This window comes from Molossus molossus, unplaced genomic scaffold (genome assembly GCF_014108415.1).
Source record: "Molossus molossus isolate mMolMol1 unplaced genomic scaffold, mMolMol1.p scaffold_m16_p_3, whole genome shotgun sequence".
NCBI lineage: Eukaryota > Metazoa > Chordata > Mammalia > Chiroptera > Molossidae > Molossus > Molossus molossus.
The window spans coordinates 105,517,280-105,532,393 of NW_023425366.1; the positions used below are offsets into that span (position 1 = coordinate 105,517,280).

The following is a 15,114-nucleotide window of genomic DNA, read 5'->3' on the forward strand; positions in this document are numbered from 1 at the left end:
GTTCATCTTTTCCAAATGCTTCTTTCTTCCACCATTCCCTGGCTCAAAAGCTCAGACACTGCTCATTACCATTTAGATAGAATCCATATTTCTTAGCTTCATACTCAAAACTCTCTAATGTTAGGGTTATTTTTTAAAAACTTTTTCTTTCTTGATTTTAGAGAGAGAGGAAGAGAGAGGGAGAGAGATAGAAACATCGATGAGAGAGAACATCGATTGGCCACCTCCTGCATGCCCCCCACTGGGGATTGGGCCCACAACCTGGGCATGTGCCCTGAGCCAGAATCGAACTGGCGACCTCTTGGTGCACAGGTCGAAGCTCAACCACTGAGCCACACTGGCTGGGCGAGGGTTATTTTTATCTTTTCAATGTTCTCTCCTTCAGTTTCCCAATTTAAATCTTTCCCTTTAAGTGTGCAATTCCGTACTGTGCAAAGACACAGAGTCCGTGATTCTGCCTTTAAGCCCATCACCATATTTGTCTCCTGTTCATAATATTTACCTCCTCCATAAACATTATCCGTCTTCAAGAGGCAGTCTTCTTTCTGCTGTCTTTTGGAATTATCTTTACTTCATACCACAGTCATCTATCCTTCTTCCAAATTCCTACATTATTTATTGACTTTTCTATCATTTTGGTACTTGGTATGACATTGACAAATATTTTAACCTTTTCTGCATGGCTTTCATTCTCATTCAAATTATAGGGTCTTCATAAATGAGACTCGACTTATAGAATATTAGAGTGTGAAATAATTTTAAACTTACCTAGTTAAATGGTCTCAATTTACAGAGAAAGCAGAGGCAAAAGTGACTGTCAGAAAGGCTCACAGTGACTAGTGAATTTTCTTATTCAGCTAACTTTTCCCAGTGCCCCTGGGAAACAGAGTTCCGTGAATACAGTTAACATCAGGGCTGGTCAGAACTCGTAGGGAATTTTATAGTTTACAGACTATGAATTTACGTACATGATCTCATTTGCTAGATGTAATCCGTGTGTACTTGTTATCAGGGATTAAAACAATCTGGTTAGTGTTTCAGTTTCATGTGAATACACATGAAGTAATCCTTTTAATAGTAGAGTAATCATTATATTTTATCCGCCTTCCTTGTTAACTTCTTTTTTTTATATCCTCACCTGAGTACACTTTCCCATTGATTGAATTTTTTTTTATTTTACTGTAATGATTTTTTTTTTTGGAGAGGACGGCAGAGGGAGAGAGAGATAGAAGCATCAATGAGAGAAGCATCAACATCTATTGGCTGCCTCCTGTATGCCCCCTAATGGGAATTGAGCCCTAAACCCAGGCATGTGCCCTGACCAGGAATCAAACCAGTGGCCTCTTGGTGCATGGGATGATGCTCAACCACTGAGCCATGCCAGCTGAGTTCCATTGATTTTTAGAAAAAGTGGGAGGAAGGGAGGAAGAAAGAGAAAGAGAAAGAGAGAGAGAGAGAGAGAGAGAGAGAGAAACATTGATGTGAGAGAGATACATCTATTGGTTGCCTCCTGCATGAGTGCCAACTAGGACCAGGGATCAAACCTGCAACCCAGGTATGTGCCCTTGACCAGAAATCAAATTCACAACCCTTCTTTGATGCTCTAACCACTGAGTATACTGGCCAGGGCACTTCCTCATTTCCTTTATTTGTGGATGGTGCAAAGGTGAATTCAAGAACAAGTTTTTAATAATCACAAATTGTAAATTAGTAGACTTTGAAATATTTGTTTCCTACATAGGTACTGGCATTTTATAGAAGTAAATGCTATAAGAAAGAACTTTTGGCCCATCAGAAGACACTTGTTAAGTAATAGTGATGATGCTATGGAAATTCCTGCTTTGCTCTAGATCTTGGTGCTAATGAGGCCAAGGTTTCAGGTCCTCTCTTAATAAGACAATGGGCTATATTTTGTTCTCTGTTTTGCCACACAGATCACTTTGATCTGATCCCTCCCTGAGCTACAGAGTTAAAAATGAGAAAAGGGAGTCTAGGCCAGAGAAGACAGTAGAGTATCCAAATCTTTTCTTGTTACATTAAAATAATCTTCAGATTATACGGATCAAAGTGTTCTCTTCATAAGTAGAGCAGAACTCAAAATTTACCACATAGACAAAACCCTATTTTCTAAGAGCACAAATAGTAAGGAATTGAAATTTTAAATTTCTGATTTTATTTTATTTTCAGTTTGGTATTGTTAAATATACTCTCTTTAAATATGAAATTGCCTTGGAATTTCTATCACAACCCTTGAACTCTTCCTTATCCCTGGTTACCCTGAACTGCTCAGCATGCACATGCTCAGTAGGCATGTCTACAGCAGGCTTCCCTTTATGTTTTTCTTGTCACCAATTATCCCTTTTAAAAAAAATCCTCCACCGAGGATATTTTTCTATTTATCATCAGATAGAGTGGGAGGGGGAGAGAAAGAGAGAGAAACATTGATGTGAGAGGGACACATCGACTAGTTGCCTCCCGCATGACCCTACCGGGGCTGGGGATAAACTGCAACCGCCCTTGATGGGGAACTGAACTCGCAACTCATTGGTCCGCAGGCTGTCGCTCTAACCCCTGCGCCAAACCAGCAGGGCACCAATTATTCTTTTTTATGCTGTGAGTTCATTTACAAATTGCAGTAGTTATTGGGGTTTTTTGTTTGTTATTAAAATTTTTTCTTTCTTTATTGATTTTTAGAGAGAGAGGAAGGTAGAGGGAGAAATAGAAACATCGATGAGAGAGGACATCATTTGGCCACCTCCTGCGTGCCCCCCACTGGGGATCAGGCCCACAACCTGGGCATGTGCCCTGATTAGAAATCAAACCGGCGACCTCTTGGTGCATGGGTCGCTGCTCAACCACTGAACCACACTGGCCAGGCAGTTATTGGGGTTTTTGAAAATGTTTCTTTTACCTCCTTTAATTTTCAATGTTATATTTAAGTGTTTAATATTTTATTCTGAACAAGGGTTGCACTTTTCTGCTTCTGTCTGTTGGTCTTCTTAATCATAGTTTTGTATCTTTTTGTCTTTTAGTTTCAGGTAGAAGAATACTCTTTAGTGGTTTCTTTAATGCAGGTCTTGTGGTGGTAAATTCCCTCAGCTTCTGTATGTCTGGAAAAGACTTTATTTGTCCTTCATACTTATTATATAGCTTTTCTGGATATATTATTCTTAGCTGGTGATTTCTCTCTTTCAATAATTTGAATATTTGATTCCACTGTCTCCTAGCTTGTAGGATTTCTTCAAAAATATTCCGATGATAATTCAGCAGGATTTACTTTATAGGTTGTCTTCTTTTCCCTGGATGTCTTGAGAATTCTTTCTTTATCATTAATTTTTGACAGTTTTAATATAATATGCCTTTGAGAAGGTCTTTAAAATTAAGATATTAAGTGTTCTGCTACCTTCTTAGGTTCTAAGATCCAGATTTTTCTATTGGTTTTGTAAGTTCTCATCAATTATTTGTTCGAATAGGCTCTCTTTCTCCTTCTGCCTCTCTTCTCTTTCTGGTACACTCATTATTCTTATACTGCTCTTTCTAACGGAGTCAGATAGTTCTTGTAGAATTCTTCATGTCTTACTCTCAATTCTCTTCCTTCTTCCATCTGTCATTTCTAGATTTCTGTCTTCAACATCACCAGTTCTTTCCTCCATGTTGGCTGCCCTATTTCCCAGGCTAGTTCATTCTTTGTCTCATTTATTGAGTTCTTCACCTCCAGAATTTCTGTTTGGTTATTTTTTATAGTTTTAATCTCATGGAATGTACTCCTTTTGTTCTTTTAAAAAAGTATATCTGAGTTTATGAAACGACCTTTCTGTGTTTTCTTGTATCTCACCGAGTGTTTTCAGAACTTCAATCTTGAATCCTTTGTCCTTTAAACCAGATTTGTAATTGTTTCTGAACTGTCTTGTTACTTTAGTTTTTCATGGTATTTGATGGGTTATTTCTTTGCCTTGGCATTTGTGGGTTTGAAATGTGCTTTTTAATTTAAGTATTTATAATTTTTTAAAAATTGATTTTAGAGAGAGAGGAAGGGAGGGAGAGAGAGATAGAAACATCGATGAGAGAGAACATCAATTGGCCACCTCCTGCCCCCCACTTGGGGGTTTGGCCAACAATGTGGGCATGTGCCCTGACCGGGAATCAAACCAGTGACCTCTTGGTGCATGTGTCAATGCTCCACCACTGAGCCACACCAGCCAGGAGATGCTCAAGTTTCTAATTTCTCTTGCCTGCACTATTGAGGCTTTGGGGATCTCTGTGGGGCAACGTCACCTTGCCCATTTAAAATGCCCCATATTCCCTGGGGAGTGGGCATTCCCTTTGTGACCATGTTATTTCAGTCTCAGGACACTACTCCCATAGAGGAATATAATATGGTGGGTGGTGGGGCTCTGGGGCTGTGAGATCCCTGAGCTGCCTCTTATAACTAGATGCTGCTACAGTACTGTACTACCTGAGGTGTCCCAGGTGCATGTACCGGGTTTTGCTGTGATGGTTGCAGGTAGAATGGTTTAGGGGAGGCCAATTCGGTGTTTGTGGCTTTGTTCTTTTCCTAGTAATGATGGCTGCCAGACCTCATCTGCCATACCTCTGTATCTGCCCCCCACCCCAATTACTGGGTGTAGGCACAGTGTGTATCTGCCACTTAGGGAGAAATGGTTCTGCCCCTCCGGTCCTCAGGGATGCTGAATATGTGTACTGTAACCCAACACCTCCACTGCTACAGTGTCTGCTGGAGCTACTGAAAGTTCTGGGAGGGTAAGGGGAGGTGGCCACTCATTTGTGCCTTTGTTTTCCACCTGGTGATGGTGAATTCTAGACCATAGCTACTACACCATTGTGTTCCATCTCTGCCGGTTACTGGGTTTAGCCACATTGTGCACTGGCCGCTTAGGCAGGAATGTTGGTTCTATCCTGTGCACTGACACTTGACATCTTCCCTGCTACCAACTCTGTGGGGTTGTAGTGAACTTTGGGCTGTGTCTGTGCACTTGTCTCTGTCCTCCCATCTTCCCTTTTCCCCTGTTCACTCAGATACGCCCACCCTTAGATGTTTCAATGCAAGGATCTCTTAGACGTGTTTGTGTGTTTATCAGGAATTCTTTGTTGAATTATAACTGTCTAACATGTGGTAACTTCAGGGTGAGATGTCACTCCAACCTTTGGCATTTTAATTATGGTGTGTCTTGGTGTGGGCTTCTTTGAGTTTGTCTTGTTTGGGATTCCCTGTGCTTCTTGGACTTGTATATCTATTTTTTCTGCCCAGTTATGGATGTTTTTAGTCATTATTTCTTCAAATAGGGTTTCAATACTTTGCCCTCTCTCTTCTCCTTCTGGAACTCCTATGATGCAAACATTGGTACACTTGATGTTGTCCCAGAGATCCCTTAAACTATCCTCATTTTCTTTTCTTTTCTTTTTTTTTTAATCCTCACCCGAGGATATTTTTCCATTTTTTGTACAGATAGAGTGGGAGGGAGAGAGAGGAAGGGAGAGAGAGAGAGAGGGAAACATCGACGTGAAGGGACACATCGAGTGGCTGCCACCTGCACGACCAACCAGGACCGGGGACAAACTGCAACCAAAGTACGTGCCCTTAGCGGGAACCGAACCCGGGTCTCTCCGGACCGCAGGCCGACGCTCTAACCGCTGAGCCAAACTGGCCAGGGCTATCCTCATTTTCTTTGTTGCTGTTCCAATGGGTGTTTCTTCTACATTGTCTTCCAGATTGTTGATTTGATCCTTGGCATCATCTAATCTGCTGTTGGTTCTTTCTAATGTATTTTTTTTTATTTCAGTTATTATATCCATTTGTGACTTTTCTTTCTTTCTTTCCCTTCCTTCCTTCCTTCCTTCCTTCCTTCCTTCCTTCCTTCCTTCCTTCCTTCCTTCCTTCCTTCCTTCCTTCCCTCACCTGAGAACACTTTTGCATCTGTCTTTAGATGGAGCGGGAGGGGAGGGGGGAAGAGAGAGAGAGAGAGAGAGAGAGAGAGAGAGAAACAGTGATGTGAGAGAGACACATCGATTGGTTGCTACCCACAAGACCCCAACTGGGACTGGGGACAAACTGCAACCAAGATACGTGCCCTTAGTGGGAACCAAACCCAGGACTCTCTGGTCCATGGGCTGATGCTCTAACTGCTGAGCCAAACCAGCCAGGGCTTTATTTGTGAATTTTAAAAAAATATTTTCTCTTTGCTGAAGTTCTCAGTTAGTTCATCTATTCTTGTGCATTCATTGAGCTACAAATAACCAGTGTTTGTTGTTGTTGTTGTTTGTTTTATCCTTACCTGAGAACATTCTTGCATTTATCTTCAGATAGAGTGGGAGGGAGAGAGGGAGGAAAAGATAGAGAAAAACATCGATGTGAGTGGCTGCCACCCACGTGACCCCAACTGGGGCTGGGGACAAACTGCAACCGAGATATGTGCCCTTAGCAGGAACTGATCCCAGGACTCTCTGGTCCATGGGCTGATGCTCTAACCACTGAGCAAAACCGGCCAGGGTTATAACCAGTGTTTTTAACTCTGTATCTGGTAGATTGCCTGTCTCCATTTTGTTTAGTACTTTTTCTGGAGTTTTGCCTTGTTCTCTGATTTGGAACATGTTGTTTTTGTCTCCTCATTTTGGCTGACTCTGTTTTTGTTTCTACGTATAAGGTAGTTCTGCTATGTCTCCCAGTTTTGGCAGAGTGGGATCCACCCCTCCTCAGCAGGAACCTCCACAGCTGAGATGTTCCTTCTGATTCTTAGACCCCACACTGTGGCTTGTGGAACCTGCCTATCTACCATCCTCAACGTGGCCTCTTCTTTATACCCTTAGTTACAGGAATCTTGTTTAGCTAGTCTTTAGGTGGTTCTCAATGATGGTTGTTCTATAATTTAGTTGTAATCTTGATGTGGTTCTGGGATGAGGCGAGCACAGAGTTTTACCTACTCTGCTATCTTGAGCAGAAGTCAAGAATCCTTTTTAAACTTTTTAAGTGTCAGTCTTAGGTAAACACTCTGTCCACACCCTAGCATTGTGGACTTTTATTACCTTCTTCTGGTATAGCTGTGACTCCATCATTAATTTCTGCAGCTCTTCTAGGGGTTGGTGTTCCCTTCCTCCAGCAGTGATTTTCTTTCCCCAGTGCCCTAAGGGCAAAAGTATTTGTTATACTTCCCTCAGATTCAGGGGTTTGTTCCATGTGGGAGAAAGGGGAAAATTATCTGAGTGAAGTTTCTCATTTCTTCTGCATTGCTTCTGTGACCTTGAGAAATAATTTTTTCAGAACTCGACCACTCTTTCACTGAATGTCCAGTTGTGTTTGAGGAGGAAAAGGGTGCAAGATGTAGATTCCCCCTTATATGTGGGAACCATAGGTTTTTACTGTCTGACAAGGCACACTTTAGCAATTGGACACTTGCCTTAGATGAACCCTTTTTATTTGTGTTTATTGCCTAGGGAAGTCAATATCCACATCTCATATTTCTCTGCTGGCTCCTGTTTCTTCCTAGATTCTGGGACAGTTGGTTTACCTGTTACCTCAGCACTAGAATGAGAAAACAAAGAGTTGGGATCTTGCTATTTGTTCATCATTTTATCGTTGTATGTTGGTAGCGATGCTTTTTTTTTTAGCTCTCTGTGTCTGAGCTGAAACTGGAGGAGAACATAATTAATTTTTATATATTGAGTTTGTAGCTTGTAATTTTGATACACTCTTTTAGTGTTTCTGGTAGATGCTCAGTAGATTCTTGCATATTTTCTGCCTTTTAACAATGTAGAAATAAATTTCTTTTGAATACTATGTCTCTCCTTCCCCTTTTGACTGTCAAGAAACCCCAGCACACAGTGTTGTATGGAAGTGGCAAGAGCTGACATTTCTGCCTTGTTTCCATTCTTGTAGGGGCACTATTCCGATGTTTACCATTAAGTATTATGTTAGCTTTAATTTCTTTTGGTTATATTTTCTTTATTGGGTTGAGGAAGTTCTTTTTAGTTCTTAGTTTACTGATAGGTTTTTAAAAGTCCTAAATGGGCTACTGGGGGTATGGTTGAATTGGTTGGGTATTGTCCTATGAAAGGTTAGCAGTTCGATTCCTGGTCAGGGCACTTGGCCAGATTCCAGGTAGTGATGTGCAGGAGGCAGCTGACCAATCTCTCTCTCTCCCCCTCTCCCTTCCTTTCTCTCTAAAAATCAATTTAAAAACCTTTTATTTTTTTTATTCTTACCTGAGGCCACTTTTGCATTTATTTTCAGATAGAGCAGAAGGGAGAAAGGGAGGAAGAGAGAGAGAGAAACATTGATGTGAGAGATACACATTGAGTGGTCACCACCCACACTACCCCAACCAGGGCTGGGGACAAATTGCAACTGAGTTACGTGCCCCTAGCGGGAACCGAACCCAGGACTCTCTGGTCCATGGGCCAGTGCTCTAACCACTGAACAAACTGGCCAGGGCTAAAAAACCTTTTAAAATAAATTAAGTTATGAATGGGTATTGAATTTCTCAAATGTAATTTTTCACCTATTGAGATATTTATGTGATATTTTCCCTTTACCTTATTAATAGGGTGAAATGCACTTATTGATTGTTTACTGTTAAGCCAACCTTGAATTCCTAGAATAAATGCCAATTTTCAGGGTCTATTGTGATTTTTATATATTATTGATTTTATTTGATAATAATTAAAAAAATTTTTTTGCAGTTATGCTCATAAAAGATATTGATGTACAATTTTCTTTTTTGCACTATATTTTCAGGTTTTTATATTTTTTGAAAAATCTTTTTATTTTGTGAAGTTTGTGTGAGTTTTTCCTTAAATCCTGATTGAATTTAACAATGAAATCAGCTGGGCCTGAAAATTTCTTTGTGAGAAAATTTTTTATTACAATTTCTTTCATTCATTTTTTTTTTTTTTTTAAAGAAGGTGGGAAGGAGGGAGAGAGAATTCCCACAGTGAGTCATTTTATTTTATTTTATTTTATTTTATTTTATTTTATTTTATTTTATTTTATTTTTTTAATCCTCACCCAAGGGCATTTTTCCATTTTTTGTTCAGGTAGAGTGGGAGGGAGAGAGAGGAAAAGAGAGAGAGAGAGAGAGAGAGAGAGAGAGAAACATCGACGTGAAAGGGACACATCAAGTGGCTGCCACCTGCACGACCCATCCAGGGCCATGGACAAACTGCAACCAAGGTATGCGCCCTTAGTGTGAACCAAACCTGAGTCTCTCAGGACCGCAGGCCGATGCTCTAACCGCTGAGCCAAACTGGCCAGGGCTTATTACAATTTCTTTAAAAAAAATCTATGTCTATTCATATTTTCTATTTACCATCACCATTTTTAGAATTTGTTTTTTCTTAACGGATTTGTCTATTTTTAAATTTGTTGGCAAAATGTAAATTCTTTTTGGATCATTTTTATAAATTTTATCTCTTTATTAAATCTCTCATTTTGCTCATATATTGTTTTTGTGGTTTTGTTGAGTCATCTTTTCTGTGTTTTCTTATATTTCATTGAGTTTCATTAAAACAGCTATTTTGGCCCTGGCCGGTTTGGCTCAGCAGTTAGAGCATTGACCTGCAGACCAGAGAGTCCTGGGTTTGGTTCCTGCTAAGGGCATGTACCTTGGTTGTGGTTTGTCCCCGGCCCTGGTTGGGGTCGTGTGGGTGGCAACCAATCGATGTGTCTCTCTCACATCAATGTTTCTCTCTCTCTTCCTCCCTCTCTCCCTCCTGCTCTAGCTGAAGAAAAATGCAAAAAAGTCCATGGGTGAGGATTAAAAAAAATTGTTGCTTCAAATTTTTGGGGTTTATACTATATTCTATTATTATTACTATTTACTTAGCTTTATTGAGATATAATTGACAAATAAAATTATATATTTCAAGGTACATTGTTTGATATTTTGATATATATACATTGTGAAATGTTTACCACAATCAAGATAATGAATATTTCTATCACATTACATAGTAACTATTTTGTGTGTGTGTGTGGTGAGAACACTTAAACATACACTTAGCAAATTTCAATTACACAATGCAGTATTGTCAACTATATTCATTATGCTGTACATTTGACTTTCAGAAGTTATTTATTTTGCTTAACCGAGACTTTGTACTTTTGGATCAACATCCCTTCATTTCTCTCACCTTCTAGCCCCTGGCAATCATGATTCTACTTTCTACTTCTATAAGTATGACTATATTTTACTACTTTTTTTTATCCTCACCCGAGGACTTTTTTTTTATTTTTTGTTCAGATAGAGTGGGGGGGGGGAGAGAGAGAGAGAAAGAGAGAGGGAGAGAAATATCGACATGAAAGGGACACATCGAGTGGCTGCCTCCTGCACGACCCAACCAGGGTCGGGGACAAACTGTAACCGAGGTACGTGCCCTTAGCGGGAACTGAACCAGGTCCCTCTAGACCGCAGGCCCATGCTCTAACTGCTGAGCCAAACCGGCCAGGGCTAAGTATGACTATATTTTAATATCTTTATTGGTCTGTAGTGTTATTCTATCTTTGATTTCTGAACGGGATATTTATGTTTTTTTATTTTTATTAGTCTAGCTAGGTGTTTAGATATTTTATCAATTTCTCAAAGCAGGTAATTATGGCCTACTTTTTTCTAATATGTGTATACTGTACTTTTTTTTTATCCTCACCCGAGGACATTTTTCCATTTTTTGTTCAGGTAGAGTGGGAGGGAGAGAGAGGAACAGAGAGAGAGAGAGAAACATCGATGTAAAAGGAACACATCGAGTGGCTGCCACCCGCACAACCGACCAGGGCCGGGGACAAACTGCAACCGAGGTACGTGCCCTTAGCGGGAACCGAACCCAGGTCTCTTAGGACCGCAGGCCGACGCTCTAACCGCTGAACCAAACCGGCCAGGGCTGTATACTGTACTTCTTTGATTTCTGCTCTTATGTTAGTTTTATAGTTTTGTTTTCTGCTGGGATTTTTGTTTTTTTATTCATTGCATGCATACTTTTCTTTATGTCCTTAAGCACATTTATAATAGTTGCTTTAAAGTCCGTCTCAGCAATTCTAACACCTACATCATCTTGGTGTTAATTTCTTTTGACTGTTCTGAGACCAAGTATCAAGTAATTTTAAAGTATAACATATATATTTGAATATTACCCTTTGGATATTAAAGATTCTGTAATATTCTTCCACAGAGTATTGATGCTTTTGTTTTAGCAAGCAATTATTTGATCAAACTGAAATTATGTCTCTTGTGTGGTAGCTCAAATATTTATGTTCTTTCTCCTATATCTGAGCTGTTTGTAATTGGTTTCATACATTCTGCTTTAAGGTTCAGCCTGAAACTTGCATGTTTTACACACACAGAATTTGAGACCCGTCTTTCTGATTATCATTTTTCTTGGATTCCTCCTTTATTCTTCAGCTACTGTGGTTTTCTTGAACCCTGTCCTTTGATCCCTCATGCAAGAAAGGCCAGAAGATTTTTATTTGAATGTGTGATGTCCTGTGTGGCATTTACTTTGACCTGCACCTAGGCTAAAATTTGCCTGGAGTGAAACTCATCATGCCATCTCTTCTTCCAAGTTTTGACTCCCCTTCAGTATCTGCTCGTTTTCATTCACTCTCCAGCTCTGATCATTGTTTATTTATTTTGTGCAGTTTCTAGTTGTTATTTGTGGACAGGTTGAATGCTTAATTTGCTGAAAGTAGAACTGTCTCATTTAAAGAATTATTTCATTTCAAATATTGTGTTTTTCCCATTCTATTTGTTTACAGATATTTTATACCTATTCTAAAATTATCTAGCACTTTATTCATTATATCCATCTTTCTCTGTAGATTGTTAAATAGATTCATAATAGTTATTTTATAGTATGTGTCTGCCAATTTCAATATCCTCATTGTATGGATCTTTCTAATTATTGCGTTCTTTGGCTATGAGACATTTTTTTCTGCCTCATATCTAGTAATTTTGATTATGTATTGGGCATTGTGGCTAGTATATTGTAGAAAATCTGTATTCTATTATTATATTTCTCTAAAGGGCATTGAATTTTGTTTTAGCAAGTAGTTAGATTAGGCAAGTCATTTGGATGCTGTTGAATCATGGTACCATGCTTTGTAAAGGTGGTTTTATTATAGTTGTACCCTTTGATCTGAAAGTAACCCTTTGACTTATTATACATTTCTTAATCTTATAGCAAGGACTTTTAAGAGTTTAAATGAAAAGTCCAGTGTTTATCAAACTCATATAACTTGGGAGAAACTTGAACTCCAAACCCTGTCTCCTTAGGACTTCACAGGACCACTTCTGAAATACCAGCTCAGCACTTTCAGAATGACAACTGTTCTCTCAATTACCACTGATCTTTTTGTAGTCATGCTTGCATGTGCAGAGCTGGGTTCAGCCACGTATTCTAAAGTTAGCAGATTTGGGTCTCCCCCTCTGTGGCTTGCCCTTCCTGGAGTTCTTTCTCAATATTCTGGTATTTTGGCAGCACCAATCTCTTAGAATTCCCAGCTCGAGATTATCACTCTCTGCTTGTACTCTACCTCTCAAGCACCTCATTTACTGGGGAGTAGATTCAAGAGAACATGTGCATAAATGTGGTTTTGCCTATTATACTGCCCTTATTCTCAGGGTTTTATTTCTCCCTGTTTTGTCTGCTTTGCTTTCCCTTCCAGTGCCTTCAAGCAGTTGTTTTAATTGTTAATGTGAGAAGAGGTAAGATGCCGTAAGTTACTCTGATAGTACCATAAGCTAGGAATGTACGCACAATGTTGTATCTTACTTTTTTTACTTAATATTTTAATATAAGTTTTCAATGTATTAAAGTCTTCTCCATAAATATCTTGAATAATGTAAGAATGCCCCACTATGTGAATAAATATATCATCATTTATTTGGATATTCTGTTATTTCATGGAGTTATACATTTGAATGTTAGAGAGGTACAGTAAACGCTTTTTTGCATAAACATTTGTGAAATTTTCTAGTTATTTGGGAGAGTCTTCCAAGGGTTAAATTAATATAGACTGTTAAGCCCTGGCTGGTGTTGCTAAGTGGTTAGAGCATCGGCCCTTGAACCAAAGGAACTCCAGTTTGATTCCCAGTCAAGGGCATGTACCTGAGTTGCAGGTTCTAGCCCCGGCCCCCATTGGGTCACATGCTGGAAGCAACCAATCAATGTGTCTCTCTCACATTGATGTCTTCTCTCTCTCTCTCTCTCTCTCTCTTCCTCTCTCCCCTCCCTCCCTTCTACTTTCTAAAAATCAATGGAACATATTCTCGGGTTAGGATTAACAACAAGAAAAAATATATATAGATTATTAAACCTTCTTTAAAATTTTCCCACAATTTAAAAATAATCCATTGGTAACTTTATGTGTAATATTTATGGATTTCTACTTTGTAAGTTAGTGTTATTAGCAGTGGATTCTTTCAATAATTTGATAGAACACAAGTTCTCAGAGGGTATATGACAAATTTAAAGAAAAAGTTTTTGTTGCCTTTTTTTTTTTTATCCTCACCCGAGGACATTTTTCCATTTTTTGTTCAGGTAGAGTGGGGGGGGAGAGAGAGGAACAGAGAGAGAGAGGGAAACATCGATGTGAAAGGGACACATCGAGTGGCTGCCACCCGCACAACCGACCAGGGACGGGGACAAACTGTAACAGAGGTACATGCCCTTAGCGGGAACCGAACCCGGGTCTCTCTGGACCGCAGGCTGACGCTCTAACTGCTGAGCCAAACCGGCCAGGGCTTTGTTGCCTTTTTTAAAAGTTTCAAATTGACTTTGGTTTTCTTACACTTATTAACATATATTGATTTTCTTAAATATATTAACACACTGAAACAGAATGAAAAGATGTTGATTTTTTTCCTTCTTTCTATAAAACAAAAATTCTTATTTTTGAGTAATATGATGGACTTTCTTGTGGTATTTTTTTTTAATTTCCAATTTTTATATTTCAAAACACAATCTTCTTGAGTGATCACAGATAGATTCACTATTTATAGAAATGATAGCAAAATCTATGTGTCTGGACAAAGACTTCTTTGTTCCCAAATTTACTTCATTTGCATCTTGCCTGAGGTATGATAATCACATGATAATAATTCTAATTTCTTAGAAATGCTATAATTATCTTTTCAAAGTGTATTTTCTATTCTAATTAAAAAAAATTTGACTTGTGTTTTCTTTAAGCAAAGAGAAGATAATATCCGTTGCTTAAGTATGCTTGGTCATTTTGGTTTCGAATGTTTGCCTCATCAGTTGGTGAATAGATCTGTTCAACAAGGATTCTCTTTTAATATTCTCTGTGTGGGTAAGTGCCAGACTTCTCCTCTGAATTATTACTTAATTTTTCCAAATGCTCATTTCAACTTATCTTCAGCATTGCCAAACTGGCACTGTTAATTCAAGAACATACCTTCATGTTTATATGAGTTTCCATCTTCTGACCCATATAACTTAAACACTTTTTCTTTAAATGTTTCAGTACTCTTCAAAATCAGATACAACTTTGTGTATATATGTTTTTCTATATTATGTTAAAGATGGAAGGTGTCAGGAGTAGCATGTATATTTTGAAGCTCATCACTGTCTTTGATGTATGTGGGGTCCTCTAAATCCCCCTTGGGGTTTAGAGTGTTACTTCTTGTCACCCGTCTTATGCCCCTATCTGATGTATTTTTGTTTATTACAGGGGAAACTGGACTTGGAAAATCAACACTGATGGACACATTGTTTAATACTAATTTGAAAGAAAAAAAATCCTCACATTTTCACTCAAATGTTGAACTTAAAATTCAGACATATGAACTCAAGGAAAACAATGTTCAGTTGAAATTAACTGTTGTGAATACAGTGGGATATGGAGATCAAATGAACAAAGAAGCCAGGTTAGTGTTTTCTTATTTTAATTAAAAGTTTTTCTTATTTCAAGGAATTTGCCTTCTTTCTCCATGGACTAAATTGTAATATTCTTCTAAGGCAGTTGAAACCTTTCCTCCCAGATTTTAATTCTTTCTAATTAACTAATGTTCTCTTATTATGAAATTGATAGTTTTGTATACAGTTGTCTGATTTCCTTACAATATTTTTAAATTATAGCAAAAATTTGTTGGT

At 38.7% G+C, this 15,114-nt stretch overlaps 1 protein-coding gene across 1 annotated transcript in view; it reads left to right on the top strand.

Annotated features, from left to right (window-relative positions):
• The window catches only part of SEPTIN14 (septin 14), a 38,076-nt gene that overhangs the window by 5,134 nt on the left and 17,828 nt on the right, over positions 1-15,114 (top strand). The window contains exons 3-4 of the mRNA XM_036279620.1: positions 14,191-14,311; positions 14,693-14,888. Of these exons, the coding sequence (XP_036135513.1) occupies positions 14,191-14,311; positions 14,693-14,888 (317 nt within the window). The remainder of the gene's footprint in view (positions 1-14,190; positions 14,312-14,692; positions 14,889-15,114) is intronic.